This window comes from Metopolophium dirhodum, chromosome 4 (genome assembly GCF_019925205.1).
Source record: "Metopolophium dirhodum isolate CAU chromosome 4, ASM1992520v1, whole genome shotgun sequence".
Taxonomy (NCBI): domain Eukaryota; kingdom Metazoa; phylum Arthropoda; class Insecta; order Hemiptera; family Aphididae; genus Metopolophium; species Metopolophium dirhodum.
Genome location: NC_083563.1, coordinates 289,471 through 312,295, shown reverse-complemented (window position 1 = coordinate 312,295; position 22,825 = coordinate 289,471). Strand labels below are relative to the sequence as shown.

At 27.4% G+C, this 22,825-nt stretch overlaps 3 protein-coding genes across 5 annotated transcripts in view; 1 reads left to right on the top strand and 2 right to left on the bottom strand.

Moving 5' to 3' along the window:
• Window positions 1–22,825, top strand: part of LOC132942416 (neurobeachin-like protein 1) — a 136,798-nt gene that overhangs the window by 31,958 nt on the left and 82,015 nt on the right. For all 3 annotated transcript variants that reach the window (XM_061010762.1, XM_061010761.1, XM_061010759.1), the window contains 2 exons: window positions 7,819–7,968; window positions 8,417–8,574. In XM_061010762.1, the coding sequence (XP_060866745.1) occupies window positions 7,819–7,968; window positions 8,417–8,574 (308 nt within the window). The remainder of the gene's footprint in view (window positions 1–7,818; window positions 7,969–8,416; window positions 8,575–22,825) is intronic.
• LOC132942424 (cuticle protein 21-like) lies at window positions 9,886–10,997 on the bottom strand. Its single transcript, XM_061010770.1, has 2 exons — window positions 10,841–10,997; window positions 9,886–10,731 (listed from the first exon to the last, which is right to left on the bottom strand). The coding sequence occupies exons 1-2, from the start codon at window positions 10,844–10,846 to the stop codon at window positions 10,066–10,068; spliced, it is 672 nt and encodes a 223-aa protein (XP_060866753.1). The 5' UTR covers window positions 10,847–10,997; the 3' UTR covers window positions 9,886–10,065.
• Window positions 14,258–20,253, bottom strand: LOC132942422 (uncharacterized). Its single transcript, XM_061010769.1, has 2 exons — window positions 19,898–20,253; window positions 14,258–15,492 (listed from the first exon to the last, which is right to left on the bottom strand). The coding sequence occupies exons 1-2, from the start codon at window positions 19,907–19,909 to the stop codon at window positions 14,635–14,637; spliced, it is 870 nt and encodes a 289-aa protein (XP_060866752.1). The 5' UTR covers window positions 19,910–20,253; the 3' UTR covers window positions 14,258–14,634.

The following is a 22,825-nucleotide window of genomic DNA, read 5'->3' as shown; positions in this document are numbered from 1 at the left end:
TCAATCATAAACTTTGAGGGAGATTTCTAGTGTAAATTTGATCTAGTTTGTTCGAGGTACCAACTGATTCAAAATAACAAAAGTAGGTCAGCGCATTTCGGTGGTGGATTTTTGTCCATCGTCCCTTCGGGCCTCGGACAGGATAGTGTAATTTTACTGTATTCGATTTGATTGAAATGATTTGCATTCGATAAAAAACGATTCTGAGCGGACGAGGGAATCTTTTTTATTTAATTTTATTCGTTTCTATGGTGATAAACAAAGCGTTTTAAGAACAGCTTAAGAACGATTTATATAAATAGGTAATTTATATAATTATAATTATAATTTATAATTAGGAAATATCATATAAATGAAAAAAAATATAAAATAAAAGAAAAAGCTCATAAGTCGCTCAAATGTTTTGAAAATTTTACCATGTCTAGGTAAAGCTAATATAAGTAAACAATCCAAATTTCAAGTTTTTAGAATGTTTTTAACCGAATTACAACAAAAAACTACCAAAATTAAAATGTCTATAAATAGCTCAAAAATAAATAAAATTTTCTGAACTTTAAACCGTAAGGAACAAAATCCAAAATACAACAAAAAATATATCTTGTCATTTTTTATTTGAAGCAATATTTCTGGTAGAAAACGTCGTCCGTAATTATTTAATATAATAAAATCGTGAAATCGTACGTTTTTTCTCCTTTAACCGCTTTTATTTCGAGTAGCGTTTCGAAAATCGAAAAATGACCGCTCTAAAGTACCAACTCAAAAACATAACCTTTCAGAAAATATACTATACTTGATACTTTTGAGGAAGTTTAGAGGGAGAAAAAGTGTTTACAGAATAAAAAAGAAATAAACATGATTGTAAAACCATTACATTCCTCACTCCGCTCAGAATCTAAAATAGCGAAGAAAATCCCAATATTCAAATAATTGGGAAAAACTAAAATAAAATTGAAAAAAACCGGAATATTTAAGCGCTCAATACTAGTTGTTGACAAAATCGTTTTTGTTTTAGATTCTGAGCGAAGCGATGAATGTATTGATTTTACAATGATGTGTGTTTTTTTTTTTATTTTTTTTTATTTTTGTGTCCGTCATAACCTTTTAAGACAGTAAAAGTGCTTGGATTTTCTTCAACAGTAACTTTTCTGATAGGAAAGTGAATCTAGTTGGTACTTTGGGGGGTCAAAAGTAAAAATTTCCTAGTCGTTTTCAAAAGCGACGTGAAAAACAAAAGAAAAAGGTGGATAAGTGGATGTCGCTCTGCTGTACGGTAGGTTACAAGTGGGTCACTGTAATGGATGGTGTTAAATTTGAATTCAATGATATAATATCATTGTATAAGAAAAACGATTCTGAGCGAAAACGGTCAGTCAGCCTATGATTTTACCAAGTATATTTGATGATATTATTGTGAATAAAGTAATTTATATATAACCTATTTACGTGGAGCCTTGTTTTAAATTTTCAATCCTTAGCCATAAAAGTTAAAAATTTATACATTTTTAACTACAAAATAATTAATAAATTATAAATTTGATAAATGTTGTCAAAATTTGAACTTTAAATGCTTATAAAAAAAAATTGTGTCTATGTATTTTTAATATTTTTTAACTACTATTAGAACGATATATCAGGAGCCTTATATTCAATTTTCACGCTTTTTTACCCAATAAATAAAAATTTATTGATATTTATAGAAAAAAAAACTAAAAATATTGAAAACTGACAATGTCCGTAAACAGCTCAAAAAGAGTCAAAATATTTTCAACATTTTATGGTGTATAGAAAATGCTAATATAAACATTCAGTGAAATTTTCAAGTATCTACAGTCATTCGTTTTTTAATTACAATAAAATAAGAAAATTGTTACATGAGAAATCGAGTAAATATCAAATGTTGTAAAAATATAAATTTCAGACGCTCATAAAAATTTAATTTAAGTTTCTTGTTGACATTTTTTTTTTGATAAAGGTAGACAAACTTATGAGTAATCTTATAGTACATTTTCAAATCTTACATTTAAAAAGAAAAATTTTAATGAATTCTCAACTCAAAATAATTTGCTATTTTTCGTGATTTTTCCGTATTTTGTCAAAATTTGAACTTTAAATGCTTATAAATAAAAACTGTGACTAAGGATTTTTAATTTTTTTCATCTGCCTTTGAAACAATAACCTAGGAGCCTTCTATTAAATTTTCAAGCTTTTTTACTCAACAGATAAAATTTTATTGATATTTATAGAAAAAAAAACTAAAAAAATTGAAAACTGACAATGGCCGTAAACAGCTCAAAAAGAGTCAAAATATTTTGTAAATTTTATGGTGTATAGGAAATGCTAATATAAACATTCAGTCAAAATTTCATGTCCCTACGGTCATTTGTTTTAGAGTTACACCAAAAACCAAAATCGATTTTCTCGAAAACAGATTTTGCGTAAAAATTCCCGTTTTTCTTTAATTTTTCTTTTGTTTTTCACGTCGCTTGTGAAAACTACTGGGACATTTTTACTTTTGACCCCCCAAAGTACCAACTAGATTCACTTTCCTATCAGAAAAGTTACTATTGAAGAAAATCCAAGCACTTTTACTGTCCTAAAAGGTGATGACAGACACAAAAATAAAAAAAAAAATAAAAAAAAAAATAAAAAAAAAATAAAAAAAAAAACACACATCATTGTAGAATCAACATCGCTTCGCTCAGAATCTAAAATTAAGGAAAACGGGAATTTTTACGCAAAATCTGTTTTCGAGAAAATCGATTTTGGTTTTTGGTGTAACTCTAAAACAAATGACCGTAGGGACATGAAATTTTGACTGAATGTTTATATTAGTATTTTCTAGACACCATAAAAATTTTCAAATATTTTGACTCTTTTTGAGCTGCTTACGGACATTGTCAGTTTTCAATTTTTTTAGTTTTTTTTTCTATAAATAACAATAAAATTTTATCTGTTGAGTAAAAAAGCTTGAAAATTTAATAGAAGGCTCCTAGGTTAATTTTTCAAAGGCAGATGAAAAAAATTAAAAATCCTTAGTCACAGTTTTTATTTATAAGCATTTAAAGTTCAAATTTTGACAAAATACGGAAAAATCACGAAAAATAGCAAATTATTTTGAGTTGAGAATTCATTAAAATTTTTCTTTTTAAATCTAAGATTTGAAAATGTAATATAAGATTACTCATAAGTTTGTCTACCTTTATCAAAAAAAAAATGTCAACAAGAAACTTAAATTAAATTTTTATGAGCGTCTGAAATTTATATTTTTACAACATTTGATATTCACTTGATTTCTCATGTAACAACTTTCTTATTTTATTGTAATTAAAAAATGAATGACTGTAGATACTTGAAAATTTCACTGACTGTTTATATTAGCATTTTCTATACATCATAACATTTTGAAAATATTTTGACACTTTTTGAGCTGTTTACGGACATTGTCAGTTTTCAATTTTTTTAGTTTTTTTTTCTATAAATATCAATAAAAAATTTTTTGTCGGGTAAAAAAGCGTGAAAATTGAATATAAGGCTCCTGTTTTATCGTTCTAATAACAGTTGAAAAATATTAAAAATACATCGGCACAATTTTTTTTTTATAAGCATTTAAAGTTCAAATTTTGACAACATTTATCAAATTTATAATTTATTAATTATTTTGTAGTTAAAAATGTATAAAATGTTTAACTTTTATGGCTAAGAATTGAAAATTTAAAACAAGGCTCTTAGGCTTCACATAAATAGGTTATATATAAATTACTTTATTCACAATAATATCATCAAATATACTTGGTAATATCATAGGCTGACTGACCGTTTTCGCTCAGAATCGTTTTTCTTATACAATGATATTATATCATTGAATTCAAATTTAACACCATCCATTACAGTGATCCACTTGTAACCTACTGTACAGCAGAGTGACACCCACTTATTCACCTTTTTTTTGTTGTAATGCAAAAATAAATAACTGTAAATATTTGAAATTTGTATTAAATATTTGTAATAGCACCACCTTTCCAAGCATGATATTGTTTTAGCTATGAATAAACATTTGACATTTGGAACTTTTTTCTATACTTAAAAGTTATTTGTCAATAACTTTAGAAATGTAACCTGAGGTTTTTAAAATTTGTTTTTACCAGAATTAAAAAATGTTTAGTGTTAAACCAACCTTCGGGTTTTTATGTTTTAATCAGTATTTCCACTCTACTAATTATGATAGCGCAACCCTTTGTACCGCGCAATTCAAATTATTAACGGTATTATTAAATATTTCTACAATAATACGTTAATCTACGCTTGTATTTGATAACTTTAAGACTGTTTTAATATTTTGTAACATAATTATTATATATTTTCTTGTGATAATAATATGTACCTACACTGATAAAATTACATCGAATAAATTAGGTTTACTATACTAAATATATATCAACTAGACGGATCTATTGGTAATGGACATTTATAGTTGTGTTGAAAATATTTGATTTTTTCAATTTATTTTTTATAAGTTATGTGATATGTAGAATTGCAACTAAATATTTAACAGCGAATAAACGGTTAACATAACATGGTACTATAAATAATAAATTAAACAAAGTTCTGCGTGGATAAATTAAACTCAAATCTTCCTTTAATAACAATAATTATACATATGGGTATCGTAATTTTTGTATATTAGATTTATTATAGACTTCAACATTTTAATTTATTTTTGTTTTAATCCATAAATATTACAAAATAAAATAGGACTTTATATTAAACTATCTGCAGATATTATACATATGCATATGAATATTGCATATGTATAACCCGGCTTCGCCCGTGTGCAGTTTTTTTTTTTGACAAATTCTATAATATTATATACGCTAAATAGTACACTCGGTTTAAGTGTTTCTCAGTTATAGTGTACGGCAGTGTACCTCAGTCCCGGAAAAATCGGCGTCAGTGTACCTATATTTGTGAAATTATTCTACCTAGATGGACAACCGCAATAGTCGCTGATTGGATTTAGCACTTGGTATATTTTTAACGTGGTTTAAAATACTTACTCTCTAAACTTTTTTGACATCTCAAAAAACAATTTGTGAGGCCATACGTGCGACAATTTGATGCATGCTTGATCGGCCCGAATAACCAATAGCAATTTTTTATATTTTATATACATAAAAAAAAGTTTTAATTTCCACTTTGAATCTCAAGATCCCTATTTGATCACCTTTTTAAAATGTGTATTTTGGAAAATATAGAAGATTATATTTTTCCAGGGTTTGGTTAATTGAAACGGGGGCCCGGAGCAAAACTTATTAGGGGTCTCCTCGTCCGTGTACATTGTCACTAAGTTAAAACTTATTTCAAATACTATAAATCATATAAGTATCATGTCAATATTTTTAAAATATAAATTTAAAACTTTTTTAATAAAGTATAAACTGGATTTGTTTTATAGAATATATATCTTACAATACTGAATAGATTTATTGATAGGATGCTAAAAATATCTAAATACGAAAAAAACCACACGATTAAAACTTTCTTTATATCGACAATATTAACATTTTGAACTAGTTAATCTAAATTTTTAATGTACATTTTAAATTTAATAAAAGTTTGGAACGAGTCAATATTAATATTTTTACTACGGAGTAAATTTATACCAGTATTTAAAGGTGACATCATACCAAAAAGTTTCTTACATATAGGAGTATTTACATTAGTCTTTTCTTTTAATCTGGTACCAATATTATGTGCTGGTTTTCTAATAAGATGCTTATATTTGTATAGTAATAAAAGTAAATGATTTCTATGCAGTTTTTCGATATTATTAACATTAAATATAGTGTATATCACGTTAGTTGGAGTTAGATATATTTAATTATGGAGTTTACATCGGTGTTTAATAAATTAAGATTAGTTTTGAAGGTACCACCCCATATACTTATATCATAAGAAATAACTGAATTTACTAATGAATAGTAAACTATTCTTAAAACTTTAGTATCTAAGAATAGTCTGAGTGTTTTAAAATTATTAAAAAATGTCTTTACTAGTTTAGTTAAATGCTCAATATGGTATTTCCAATTTAAATTATTGTCATTGTTTTATCCTAGGTATTTTATACTTGATAGTTCTTTTATTTCTTCACAATCACAATCGAATATTTAGTTATTATATTTTTGTTTGTACATGTTATTTTGAGTTTGTTACAATATAATTTTAAAGTCGTTCATCAAGTATTAATTAAATTGAAGAACTTTATGTTTAATACACCGTTTCAAAATTATGTGTTTAAGAAAAAAGTATAAATCTGTATGAAGATTTCCCAAATTATGTTTCTGATCAATACTCTAAGCGTGTAACTTTAGTCAATATTTTTGCTGTAAAATGTTTGCATTAAAGTTATAAAAAATAAAAATATACACTTCCGGAAGAGGTTTGCTCCTCAAATAGTTTTAAAATAATAACTCTATAAAAGTAACTACCTATATAGTTTAATAAAGATTTTTTTACACATATAATATTAAACATATTTTGTTGATATTACAACGCTCTCTTCTGTGTTCTATATGAATGTAATATTTTCGTACATTTTTTCAATAAGAATATTGTTCCAAATACCATTGTCCAATCGTTTTTCCATACGAATAATATTCTTCTTTAAGAATGATATTCGTTTCGTTTATTTCAATCCCATTGTTCCGATGTAATATGTAATTCTAGCGAAAGTGTTCCAATGTGTACGGTATGATATACCTCCGTACAAACATTATTATGTATATGTGTAACACGGCAAACCGGCAAAGTCATCCTTGGACAAATTTTCTATAGACAAAAAAAAATAATATCTCGACGTCAAACATAATTATATTTGGCGCGGTCGAAATATTATGCAAAGTATGGTATTTTTCTAGACAACCGACAGTCGTTGGGATTAGTACTGTACAGTAGGGGGGCAGTTATAGCGGGTAGCAGATTCACGTAATAATAAAGTATAATAATGTATAATAATATGATATTGAAATGTGTGTTGGTGATTCCTTTCACTGGAAAAATACACCATTAGCAGTGGTGGCGGCGGCGGCAAATAATCATTACAATAATATAACGAAGTGTTTCTCACGGTGTCTGGCCACCATTATCGATGAAGGGGTCATGAGAGGTTTCGGAAAGTGAAATCATTGTTTTTTGGACGGCACGACCCAAGTCCGATTTTTATTCGGGTGTAGCAAGTAGACATAAATGAATAGAAAGTTACGTGCTATGTTTAACTTGGGTCGGAGTCATGCAGAAACTTAGTAGGCCTATGCCTAAAAGAAATACTAAATCCCACATTCCCACCATTGGTTTTCATTTTTTTTTTAATATTTTCATTTTTCTTCTTAAATAACGCGACTCGTGATATCTACATATAATTCTAATTAGTGACTAATTGTCATCAAATAGTGTACGACGTCCAATTAAAAACAATTAATTGAACTAGGTTGACCCGTTCTTGAAGAACATAATATGTTTGAGAATACATATAGGTATACTTTATAGTTTCACCAGTCCCGAATTAGCATTGTCTTGTTCCATTCACTGACACCCTCATTCTATAATGGTGCATAGAGACATTCGCTGTTCGTCATAACGCTGACACATTAAATAATTGCATGTTTACCTTTGACCCCCGGAAGATGTGATTTAAATTCTAATCACAATGGGTAATATTCATAGAACGTTGTCTTGTCACACCTGTAAAATGGAAAGTACGGCAGTCGCCGGATGATGATTGATGTGGTGTTTATGACGAATCGGTATTTTATTTTTGCGCAGGTATCAGACCTTTGCAACGACTATCGACGGTCTATGAATGCCGAGATCACCGAGTCTATGAATACGTTTTGGGCTGAGTGCTATGAATCATACAAGAACGCATTGGATACAAGAAGTAAACTTGTAGCTGAAAGTCGAAAATCGTTTCAGGTAATAAAATTCTACTTCATTTAATATGCGCAGTAGGTAGGTATACACCTTATTTTAAAAATTCAATTATAATACAAGTGGGCTTGATTCATTATTTAGAGACCATTATAATTTGATTACATAACATCCTATAAAGACGTAGTATACTCGAGATCTCTACACGAGAATAGATTTAGTGACTCGTGGTTTTTGCTTAAATTTAGGAAGTAGGTACCTATTACATACCTACTATAAAATTATTATCGTTGCTGACTTTCTATTTTTGAGTATTAATCTAATTAGCAACATATTCAGCGTATGAATATTTTCAGTTAAGTTATTAATAAATGTATAGCTTAGCTTATAAATTAAGCGATGTGCATTTATTTTGTCACGGTCATTAAACGCGCTTTCATTCAATCTTGTGGGAAACAGTGGAATTATTTTTAATCATTATGTTACTGTTTAGGCGTTGATATTAGAGCCTTTTAAGATTAAAAAAGAAGAAGAAGAATCAAGAATATATTTAATGGAAAATCAGAAAAAAGCTCAACGATTACTGGTTCGTGCTAAATGGAGACAGATTAAAGGATACCTGTGCGGAGAAAGAGGACCCTGGAAGTCAAGGTTAGTATCTTTTTCTATATTATTTTTTTTTTTACTTGAATAGGAAATTTAAATATATTTCTTCGACATTGTTTATGTCCGTTATATTTAGTTGGTATATTTTAATAACAACATTAAAAAAATTATGTATGTAGGACGTAGGTATATCATTATGTTATTGCGTGCACTATATATTTAAAAAACAATGTCAACGTTTCTGAAAGTTACCTACATAGTTGTTACTAACCACGTCGAAATTTGATTATATTTTAACTAAGCATTGACAACTTAGTTATTTAGTCTTGCAAACAAGAATAAATAGTTACTAAGTACCTAAAATAATAAATAATAAATGGCTTACCTAATAATCAGATAATGTTTTTCAATTCTAAATTCATCTGATGAAAACCATATGTTGAAGCTATTGTACGATATAATTAATATAGTTTATAAATAACAGTTTTTTTTAGAATCTATTTTGTTGTTTGGAAATTAATATTCAAGTGATAAAAGTGATGTAGGTACTTGCTGATATAATAAACTCAGTGTGATATTTTGTAAATGCCATTAGTTTTATAATACGGTGACTACTTATATATTTGTTATACATATTACTCTCGAAGTCTCGTGTATAATATATACAGTTTAATTTTATCAATGCTAAAACGCTTCTAAGGGTTAATAATTTTTAATAAACGAATTTCTTAACTACTGCGAAATGTAAGTACGCTGTTAGTAATTATTCGAATACTTCCGCTTTTATAATATAATGTGTATCGATCGAAAATCTAGTTTTTAAAACATATTTAAGTATTAATTAGTCTAGTTGGATTTGCTTTATAATCATTTAAAAGTAGAACAAATCGTGTTAATAATTTGTTTAATAATTATATATTATACCTTTAATAAGCTTTTTGTTACCAATAAAATATTGTAAATAGTTTTGTGTGGAGATTTAATTGGACACATGAGTTGACTGATACTATGTAGGCATGTACCATGTGAGTAATTTTACAGTTTTACTACCTAACACAATAACATATTTTGGTGAATGCGTGTTTTTAGGGTTGGGCTGAAAACCAATTGTATTTATATTACACTTATTAGTATCCGATAAAACTAAATTACGTGATACGTGATGACTGATGAGTGATTCAATTTTATAGCGTACCTATTGACTATAATGTAGAATTTGTAACTGTATTAATTACTATTTACCCGTGATTTAACGAGTGGACAAATTTAGTTATTCATATTTCATTTTTTTTAAATGAAACATTTGATAAAGCTATTAAAAGGCTTTGATTTTAACGATAATAAAAATAACAGGTATTTATAAATATATAAATTAACTTTATTTGGGTTTTTGTTTCGTTTTACAGTTTGTTATTTAAATAAATATATATATATAATGAATAATAATATAACATAACCGTCTACACTCTATATTATAAATTAAATTGGATTTTTTTTTAGCAAAGTATACATTAATTGTATTAAACGTTACGTTTATCAATAACCTGTTTTGGTTTTGGTTTCGGGCACAGCTAGCGTATTCTTCAATGGTTTTGAGCCCGAGGGCGCATACCTGACTGGTTCAACTTCAATGGTGTCTACTTTGATAGTTTCTACATCGTCTGTTGATACCGATGGTACGAACACGGCTTGTTGCACGTCTGATTTCTGTACGTACGCGTTGAATCCATTTGTCGGGTCAGCGGTGTAGTCTACGGTTCTCCTGGTGCCATCGGGTTCGATCAAACTGTATCGGCCCTTGACGACATCTCCTTGACGGGTTTCTTCTTGGCTCTTGGAGTCGCCGGTTATTTGATCCTGTACCTGGTATGCGAAAGTATAGGATGGATCGGGTTGAAATTGAGCGGGTACGACTTGTACGACTTTGGCAACGGGTACAGCCGGTGCGACAAGTTTAGCTGGGGCCACGGCGACGGGAACGGTTCTGGCTGGTGTAACGATTTTGGCCGGCGCAGTGGCGACAACTTTGGCCTCTGGTGCTGTGTATGCCACCAATGGTGCTGATTGGTAGTATGGTTGCAGATAAGCCCAAGGGACTGGTCCGTGCGATGTGAACGAAGACGCAACGTAGGCCACGGGTGCGCCAGTTAAAACAACTCCGGCTGAAACCATTGCGACTACTAAGGGCAGAATGATGAATACCTGAAACATTTTTTAGTATTATTTTTTTCCTGTTAGTTGGAGCGGACTGTTGTTTGAACATAAAATAATCGATGTATTCGTTTACTGGCTAAATATTTGTTTCACTTACCTTCATGTTGAAGAGGTTGTTGAGTCTGTGAATCGAATACTTCTTCTACTGGTAGTAGTAGTACTGTTTAGAGTGATTGATTGTGATATGATTCGATCTTGGTCGACTCCCGTTTATATATTGTTTAAAAGCCCCTTGTGCCCCACCATTTTTAAGGACATCTCGTACGTGTAGACAAATATAATTCATATCGATGAGCATGATCATATTCAATTCTGGCGCCGTGATTAGAATTATATTATATTCATGTCTCAAATGACCATGATGCATCTTCATAGTTTGAATTTTGCAATGAAATAGATCATTAAGTAAATTTTGTTTTCGAGCCAAATGTACAAATAGAAATTGACCCTTTTATGTATATACTTGGCCAATATGTATGCATTATATTATCATAAATGTATTTGTTTAATTTACATTATTACATTATAAAGTGAATAAATAAGAAACAATAACTTAGAGATATTATTAAAGAATAAAAATATAATCAGATTAATGATATTTTTCATTTGTTAATCACAAAGTTTTATCAATACATTTTCGTAATGATTATATTGGCAAGCTTAAATAAATTATTTGTCGTGGAGTAATTTCTGAATATTAGAACGTGTACGTGAAATATGGTCCGACACGCATTTACCGAGGACGTTTTTATGGTGCATAATGCATACCTGATATGAGTCTAGGCCGCGGATTAATATATTTGCATTTTTTCAAATGGGAAGTTTAAAAACATCATATGATATTTGTAGGCTCCTTGTGCATAAGAATATTCTCTATACGTCTATATCATTGAAAATAATAGAAACATATACAACTTAGAATACAAATTTACTATTTAAAAAACACAAAACAACAACAATAATAATATGATCTTGAACAAAAAAATATTAACATCCTGCACACATGAACATTGAACATATACACACACATATACATATAGTATATACACAATTAGTATTTGTACATTTTTTATAGAATTTCTCTAACGTCCTAATCAACTGTGAGCAAGAACTGACAGGGAAAATCGGAGGGTTGATTGTATGACTACTCTTAGTGACTGCTAATACCCCAAAAAGAAGAAGAATTAAATGTAATGAATGTGTATTCGTATTTGAAAACTGTTCTACATATTTGACTTAATCTGTGTTAAAACTGTTTAAAAAAAAAATTAAATACTTTTATAAATAATATTAATGATAGGTATATTATAAATTATAGACTTGCTTTAATGTTTGGACAAATTAAAAGTAGGTAGTATTATTGTAGTTTAAGATATACCAACATAACACTTTATTTTTTTGTCATATTTTTAAAATTTTGAACTTTAAAAATAATTAGTTTCTCCTATGATTTACCATTTATCGCCTGTAAAAGCCTGAACTGCAATAATCATTTTGAGTTAAGCCGAATTAATCTGTATATGTAAATACCCGAAATTCGAACATTCACCACCTCAGTACCCAGAAAATTCTAGGTTTTAATGGTATATGTATTTTACCAAAACATATATACTTACATTACCAATACTTATACTGTAAATATTTTGAACATGATTAAAAATTCGAAAAGCTGGTTTCATTGAAAAAAATCTCTACATTTACTGTAGATGGCTAAACTCTTATAGTTAAAAATTTAATTTTTAAGCTTTTAGTTTTGTTAACTCGGTTTTGTTCAAAAAAATAAAATAAAATAATCATAGGTATATTTTTAATAATTTCATAGTTTTACAAACAATTAATTTTATTAAATTAAAAAAAAAAATTATATATTTCATATTATTCATATAGTAAGTTCATAATCAAATCGTTAATATTGTGTTTGAAACATTTTTGAAAGGAATGTTGTGAACTAATTCATATTTGTTGTAATGAAACTTACATTTTACTTTTGATGGCATACAATTATAAAACCATTTATTAACCAATATTATTCAATTAACCATTATCATTCATGTTTTTGCAAGGCACAAAACCATGGACTTTTAATTTTGTTTGTATGGTAAAATAAACATACTAAAAGAATTATATAACGCACAATCATTTTAAACAAATGCATTCAGTTATAACTAATAAGTTATAAGGTTATCGGTATCCATTTTAAATTGTTTGTGATTACTGATCCGCTAGTATGTAGTGGTTTGTTGTCTTTACTCATAACTCCTCTAGCTGGCATAATATAGATTTTAAATTTTGATGACAAGGTATCTAAAATATATAATATTTTACTAATAATATATAATATATTAACCATTTGTTCTACATTTTACTAAGTCTATATTTTTGTTAATCCATATATTATATTGGTGAATTAAGTGTACATTGCACACATATGTCCAATTTGATTTCGATTTGATTTTAGGATTTAATTTCATTGTATTTAGTTTTCAAGGAGTTTAACTATTTTTTCAAAATATTTTGAAATTAAATTATTTTGAACATTTAGTTTGTACTATATTAAATTCTTATTAAATTTTCAATGTGATATAGGTACATGAAAAATGTATAAATGTGTATTTTGCATATTATTTCCCTTAAAAATAGTCAACAGGAATTAAAAATGTAATAATTTATTTATGGATACAATTATCCGTATATACAATGATCATTGAATATATTATAGAATCGTGTTGTCGACTGTTGTAGTATTACAATGTGCGTATATTTATTTATATTTCATAACTACACATTCATTAAAATTTTGTTCTACCTGTTCATTGAATTAAAAATACAATCACGTAGTACCTACTAATAGTTTTATTTCCAGTGTTAAATATATTGCTATATCTCTATTAATTTGTGTTTAAATCGATTGTTATACATTGTGTACTTATTATTTTTCAAATAACTACTAAAACACTCATAAAATGTAGTTTGTATTTTTGAATTTTTCTATATAATTTGTGAATTTAATAAATAAATAAAATTAAATAATTATAATATAATTCAATTTCGCTTTCACCATCATATAATTTCTACGCACCCGTAATGTTTTAATTGTAAATTAATCGTTGTCATTCATCTGAACTAATCATAATATTAGAATATATTTGCCATGTTTGGATAGTTTAAATATAATTGTAATGTTTTGTTGCCATTATTTTAACATTACATGTAGGGCGTACCGTGCATATATTTTTTTTTATAATTCATTTCCTTGATATTATCGATATAGTTGTTATCTAAAAAATGTTTAATTTATAACATTATAAAAGGAAGAAAGTGTCTAATAGGTATATATTTTAAGGTTTATTGAGCTATTTTAGATTTATATGATACCAAGTGGAGTCATAATAATATGATAGGTACCGTGTTTGTATACGCACTATAGTCACGCATATTATATTATAGCCAATATCCATAATTCACATTATTATGCATTAATTTAAGATTAAAGTTTTCACTAATAAAGACTAAATAGTATATAACATTTATTTATTTTCTCATTGAATTACAAAAATGCATAACAATATATTTAAATATAAAACAATTTTAGCTAATACACGAATATATATTATTACATTTAAAAGTTTGACATGTATATTATCATTGAGTATATACTCGAATTATAATATAATATATTATACTTAATGATATAATGCGTTTTTTCGATAATATTTATTTTGAAATATTTACACAATCTGATTTTTACAAATAACACTAATAACAAAATCGTAATATTATTACATTAATCGTACTTATGTTATATTAAAATATTATTATTTTCGTTTGTATGGTCGCCATTGTTCCACCACCTTTATTTTATACAGCCGTCAGTTTCACTGTTGTGCGGGATTAATGTTGTAAATTTTCCATTTTTTTTGCCTCTTTGACCGGTGTCTCCGGATTTGTCACCTTCTTGTAATATTTTTTCAATTCGGTTTTTGTCGTATTCGACTCTGTCTTAACAACTATCGGTCTTAAAGCTCTGGGAATATTGTCCGGTCCATCTTCCCGCCGGTCGTCGGATTCGTCGGGTTTTCGTCCGTTGGCCGCCGTTCGTAATCCGGCACCCGGGCCGATCGTGCTCTCGAAATCTCCATCTTCTGGACCCGATAATCTGTTACGGCTTGTCGGTCGGTCACCGCCGACAATCGTCGGTGCATCATGTCGGTCATTTGATCCGCCAACGCGGCCGTCGATTATTTTGTATCCGTAACTGTACCGCCGCGACGAGGGCACACCATCGACTCGCGTTTCCGAGTAAACTGTAGCAGTTGCGGCTGGCGGATGATTATTATCATTACCATAACCGCGGTACGTCGGTTGATTTTCGATTTGCTCGTCATTCGAATATAATATCGATGTGTCCGGGTTACGTCGTAGTTGCAGACGTTCGTCTCGATCCGTCGAATATTGTGCAGAGTCGTAAATCTGTGCCCGCTGGTTATTGTTGTTGGGGGGTGCGAAGTATTGTATGGGCGTTTGGACTGCGTGATTTATCAAGGGTATTTTCCCCATGTTTATCACTAGTGGTATTACCTGATACTGCTGATCCATGGGCACTGGGTAGTGAAGCGATTCGTACGAGATCCCGGACGGGGCTGGCAGTAAGATGATGGGGCTTAAGGATTCGTTACTACGGTCGGGTGGCACTTGACAAGAATGGTTCGCGAGTATAGAGAAAAGAGACGAGATAAAAAAAATCAAAACCTGTTAATAGACAAAAAAAAGTTAAATAAAATACGTGTTGTTCGCTTTTAAAAAAAATATAATATCATTATTCCCTACTATATGGATGATTGCATAATTGCTTTTATAACCTACTTATTAGTTATTGAATACCTCGGAACTGTACCTATTTAAGTAAAAATATGGAATGCACTTATTTAACATACAATGAGAATAGATCAGATATATGTAAAAAAATGTATAGTATACATTACATTTTTACCGACGGTTTATTTGTAACGTCCTTGAAAATAATTTAAGTGAAGTGTCGTTTGTGGTTGATTTAACAAAATTAAATTGATAAAAAATTATCAATTGGAAACGGCCAAACTTGTGATTAATGGTAATCAGATTGTATTGAAATTCTTGCTTGATATAGTATTACCTATTATTATTATTTTTTGCACAATACTAGTGTATAAGAACAGACGTGAAATCGGGTAATTGCATATTTCGCCACTATATTTCTTAGGAATTTAATGCATAGTTTAATCAAAAACAAGTCTCCAAGTCCGCGTGTCTAGAATTTATAAGTTACTCGGACAGTGTCTGTTGTCAATTAGTAATATGTCAGCGTACTTGTATTGACCTGAGCTATAAATCATATTATATTCATATTATACATATATGTACAATATACAATGTACATATTACATATTTCACACGTATATATAAATATTGCTGTATGCATATTATATCGCGTTGTATTCTTGTAATCTTGTACTATATACCTCCAGTAGTGTTGGTTGAAGATTATCAATGTTAAGATTAATATACATTCAATATCAACTAAGTTTAAAACGAAAGCTGCGGAGTCCATAGCCCTTATTTTTATAAATCTAATGAAATGTTGTATACTTAATATGTTCACCAGTTTATTTAATATAATATTTTACATCGTTATAAGTTTATAATGCTATAAGTCTACATCTGCAAATATACAGTAATTTTGGTAATTTGTCTATCCGACTGCCTAACCTGCTTACTATAGCTGCTAACCTGTGACTGCAATTGGCTGTACTTATTATTCCAATCATAATTATTGTTTGGACAATCAAATACTATAAACCAATTTTTCATTATTATTTATGATGATTAAATATCAATTTAATTCAGATACATTTTTTAGTACCAAAAAAGTTACAAAATATTTAGTTTATAGTTAGTTTTCAATTTAACATTACCCTACGGGCCATGATCTACCTTAAAGTTGTTGATTTAATTTAATTGTAATTATGTAAATCTTAAACTAGTAATTGAAAAATAAAAACCACACTAGTTTTTTTACCTCATTTAAACCCGTTAATTTAATAAGTTATGCTTAAAATTATAGATCAAATACGCTATTATCAAATATGTAATATGATGAATCTATCATAAGTTGAAATTACAGAACAGTGGCCCATTAAAGATTTAATGTGTGGCATGAACACTATATTTTATTTATTTATTAATGTTATTCATTGAATGTAATTTTAAATGATTTTAAGTCATTCAAAATTGAAAATGTAGAAGATTCTGCATGCAAATTTACAGGGTTTAACAGGAAAAACTGACAAATGAAATAAATTTTGTTCTGATTAATATTTTTACTATCATTTTTTATATCATTCATTATATTATAATTCTAGTATAACCATTTATCTAAGTCAAGTGATTTTTTAAAATATTTAAGTAATAACTTTTCAAAAAATATATAATTAGACTTTAACAAGTATCTATTTATAAATGCTCATGAAATCGATGGTCAAAAGTGTCGTAACCCATAAAAACATAAGTTTAAAGGAGACACTTTAAACAAAATATTTACCAACATAATCGTTTTTTATCTAATTCGTTAATTTTTTTTTGTAATATGATCAGGCATCTGGATAATCAATAATATTAAGAACTGCAAATTGGCAATAGTTATTTATAACGTTAACTTAGCTTTATTTATGACCTAGCCGAGGCTTACAGACTATTTGACCACATGATAATTATGACTGCATAATAAACGTTCGTAATAATGTATTAGGTTACTGTATTTGCATAATTTTATCCAAGATTTTATAATTTAACTATTTTTTAACACTTTTCTTAAGTTTGGTTTCACGTCTGTCTGTGATCAAATCTTGCGCGCTCGATTTGAGGCACTTTTTGAAGATGAAAAATTCTGAAAATTGGTATAGACCTTGGTCTTGGATGACAATACAATAATCCGTTGTCATTTTGGGACATGGACCAAAAAAAAAAAAAGGATTGTCCCCACGACGTCGCCGTAATATCTCTCGCAGATATTGAACTTTCTCTCTTCCCCAAAAAAAAACCGCAACCTCTTACGAAGCTTAACATATTTCTTAAACGTTTAATAAAAATATTTACTTTCAACTAAAAAGTAGAAAATAAAAAATAAAAAAAAAAATTTTAAAAACACACTTTTCCATAAAAACATTTAAAAAAAAATTTTAAAAATTGCACTAAAAAGACAAAAATAATTCTCTGTACTTAAAAATAATGAAAAATTTATTGATGAAAAATTTAAAAGTGTGTGGTGCATCATACAAAACATTAAAAGCCGAGCTAAGTCTCACATACACTTCTTTGTTCAATCCTGTTTATAAGATAGTGACTGGCAGTATATGTCAAGTATAAGAGCAAAATAATGAAAAATTTACTGATGAAAAATTTAAAAGCCAAGGAAAGTCTCACATACACTTCTTTGTTCAATCATGTTTATAAGATAGTGACTGGGAATATATGTCAAGTGTATGAGGACCACACACTTTTAAATTTTTCATCAATAAATTTTTCATTATTTTTAAGTACAGAGAATTATTTTTGTCTTTTTAGTGCAATTTTTAAAATTTTTTTTTAAATGTTTTTATGGAAAAGTGTGTTTTTTTATTTTTTTTTTGATAAAAGATCTTGAAACATGTTAACTGCAGTAACTTAAATTTAAATTTAATATTTCAAAATACAATAAAAAAATGTATTGTTTGGCTTAAAATGTTTACAATACCTAAAAATATTAAAAACTATTAGCAGATAATAATAATATCCCTAACGACAACCTGTAATCGTCATAGCCCATTAATATATAATATATATATGTATATTTCTTATTTAAGCTGGTGGATAAAGACTTTTAAATACTTTGATACGGATGATATTCAGCCTATTTATATTAGAAAAACTATCAACTACTGGTTTTTCGGTTTCTCTGCATTTTTGTGTTTATTAAATGTGCGGTGTTTGATTAACATTTCAGCTTTCAGCATGTGGTTTACAACAATCAGGCATAATGAAAAAAAAATATTATACTTTAAATATAGCGCAAGTGTTTTTATAATGTGTATATGAAATATTAATTAGAAAAAAAGTTATTTCATTTGTCAGGTCTATCAGTTACTCTCTGTATAGTTTAATATGGATTATTGTTTTATTTCCATATGATATTTTAATTATTTTATTCGTAAATCCCAAGTTAATTTAGCTAAATATTAGAATCAATAATCGAACTTAAAAATTAACTAAAATTGTAATTTTCTTAAGTAGGTATAAAGGGCAAATGAACATTATTAATTTTAGTTTTAAAAAAGTTTTTTTATAATTTTATAAAATGCGTTGTTGATATTATTTTATTATTGTGTCGAGAGTGTTGACTCTATGCTCACATTGCTTTATCGATGTTATGTGGAGGAAATAACGGGTGTGTAGTTTTTTCTTATTTGGAATGAAGTTTTACGGAGAAAAAAGTAAATATTTATTTAAAAAAAAAAATAACGATTCTTACAACTATACAATTACTATATTATACGTATTACCTACATAATATACCTATATAATATTATTTTAGGTACCCAAGTTTTGTTAGTCAGACTTGTAAGATATTTTAGATTGTTATTAAATTGTATTTTATTTTCAACAACTCCTATTTGTTTTATAACAATGTATAAAACAAGTTTTTTTATGAAATAACTGGTATTATCCTTTTATTCTAATTTATAAAAAAAAATACACTTTGCTCACATGTTCAGGACGTTCTCATTTAAATATATTTTAGTATAATTTAATAATTACAGCTACTTAATAAAATATAATAAACAATACAATATTAAGCTTGAAAAAAATGTGCATGACCAGATAAAATTATTATTCAAAACATATAGTATAGGTACCTATATAGGATAGTAATAGTTTATAATGTCCTCGCGTAACTTTGCATTCTATTTACACATACAAATATAATTAATGTTTCTTGTCGTTATACGAATTAATAATCAGAATAATATCGGTAAAATCCCATAATATTTGAATTATTTTAGTTGCTTCATTAATGATGAATAAAATGTAAAGTATTATTATTTTTTGTTACCAATATTATTTGATTTTAAATTAAACTTACCCAAGCTTCCATCCTGATCCAAGTATAGGTAAGTAATATTCCAAGTAGTTCTTAAAAATCTTGCTACAGAAACATTTCTTAGCATCTACAAAAACAATTCCTTTTTTGTGTGCGTCTGCGTGTATGTAAGTATGTACGTATGTATGTATGTATCATGCATTGTATGTATGAGTTTAATGGTTTATATAATGTGTATTTTATACTAGAGTTGGATACTCATATATCCGAGAAATGTTGAGAGCCCAATTATATATTTCCTACAGTGTTATATGCTTCAGAAGGGGTTTCCGTATCAAATTAGCAGAACGATTCGTATTATATTTTATAAAAATATTACCGTTAACCCATAATTTATAAACATTTGGTTGAAATAGTATTGATAAATTGAATTGTTATCTTAAAAAAATAAATATTTTTAATGAAAATCTTTTTTTTTTTAATTTTAATAGGTATAAGAAAAATTAAATAGAATAAAAATATATATTAATTCTTGGAATAATGAAAATTGTTACACAAATAATAAAAGGTAGTCTTTCTTTGGCATATTTAATATAGGTAAATTTATAATTGTCCGATAAAATAATAAAATAATAATAAAAATCAACTCTTTGTTTATTTATAGTAGATATAATATACAAGACCAGTATGGTTCAGAATACTAGTATTATATTGTATTATTATTATAATATATGATTACCATATTGATCCTTTAGTGCATTTTCATAATCAATGTTTACATTTGCATATTAGAATTAAAATTAAATTATTTACTTTACGTTGAGAATATTACAGATTGTCTATTAGTTAGGTATGAAATACTATGAATGTTTTAATAGAACATTTATTAAAAAAAATAAGTTATTTGGTAGGTATTATTATAGTTTTATTTAGATAATTTTATAATACAAGTATCTAAAATAACACATTTATTTCTAAATAGAACTTGAAAATAAGCAAAAAATAAATACAAATTATAACTTTTTTGATATATAAAACTAAAAATGTGGGTAAGTGGATGTTGCTTTGCTGTACAGTAGGTTACAAATGGGTCACTGTAATGGATGGTGTTAAAATTGAATTCAATGATATAATATCATTGTATAAGAACAACGATTCTGAGCGAAGACGGTCAGTCAGCCTATGCCCTATGGTATTACTAATATATTTGATAATATTATTGTGAATAAAATAATTTATATATAACCTATTTACGTGGAACCTTGTTTTCAATTTTCAATTCTTAGCTATAAAATTTGAACATTTTATACATTTTTAACTACAAAATAATTATTAAATTATAAATTTGATAAATTATGTCAACATTTGAACTTTAAATGCTTATAAAAAATAATTGTGCCAATGTATTTTTAATATTTTTGAACTGCTATTAGAACGATATATCAGGAGCCTTATATTAAATTTTCAAGCTTTTTACCCAACAAATAAAATTTTATTGATATTTATAGGAAAAAAAACAAAAAAAAATTGAAAACTGAGAATGCCCACAAGCTGCTCAAAAAAAGTCAAAATATTTTTAAAATTTTATGGTGTATAGCAAATGAAAATATAAACATTCAATAAAATTATTATGTATCCACAGTTATTCGTTTTTGAATAACAATAAAATTTGTGAAAATATGAAGTTCAAACGCTCGTAAAAATTTAATTTGACTTTCTTATAGACATTTTTTTGTTGATAAAGGTAGATAATCTTGTAAAGAATCTTGTATTACATTGTAAAATCTTAGATTTAAAAATAAAAATTTTTATGAATTCTTAACTCAAAATAATTTTGTGATTTTCGTGATTTTTCCATATTTTGTCTAATTTTGAACTTTAAATGCTTATAAAAAAAAACTGTGACTAAGGATTTTTAATATTTTTCAAATGTCATTGTAACAATATAATAGGAGCCTTGTATTACATTTTCAAACTTTTTTACCCAACAAATAAAGTTTTAATGACATCCTTAGAAAAAAAAGACTAATAAAATTGGAAACTGAAAATGTTCCTAATTAGTTCAAAACAAAAGAAAATGCTAATATAAATGACCAGTGAAAATTTCATGTGTATACGTTCATTTGTTTTAGAGTTACACCAAAAACCAAAATCGATTTTGAGGAAAACCGATTTTGCGTAAAAATTTCCGTTTTTCCTTTATTTTTATGTTGTTTTTCCCGGCGCTTTTGAAAACTATTGGGAATTTTAAATTTTGAGCTCCCCAATGCAGAAACAATATTCACTTTCCCATCGAGCAAGATATTGAAGTTGCAAATCGAAGCATTATTTCGACTACTTATCGTGTAAACAGACACAAAAATAAAAAAAAAATTTAAAAAAAAATAAAAAAAAACATAGTACACCATTGTAAAATCAATACATTTATCGTTTCACTCAGAATCTAAAATATAATCATATGTTTTTGTTATAATTATTATAATTCATTAAAAACTAGCCTAACTATATGTTTTGAAATACGAACTATATGATAACTAGTTTCCACCAATAAGTGAAAAGCCTCTTTAACAAGTCACCAATCATGTCTTCCCATCCAACTTTACTTACACTTATATTGTTAACTTAAAACATATTGTACGTAATAAATAATAAATGTAAACAAATTATACGAGTATACAAAAAATTATACATCAATGATATTGTAAATAGTAATAGTTAATAGTTGACTATATATATAATTTTGACCTCCCCAATGCACCAACGATATTCAGTTTCCCATCGAACAAGATACTGAAGTTGAAAATCCAATCATTATTTCGATTACTTATTGTGTACATAGACACAAAAAAAAAAAAAATTAAAAAAAAACACACATCATTGAAAAATCAATACATTCATCGTTTCACTCAGAATCTAAAATAGTATTCAGTAATTGAATATGTTAACTTTTGAATATTATTAACCTGTAAT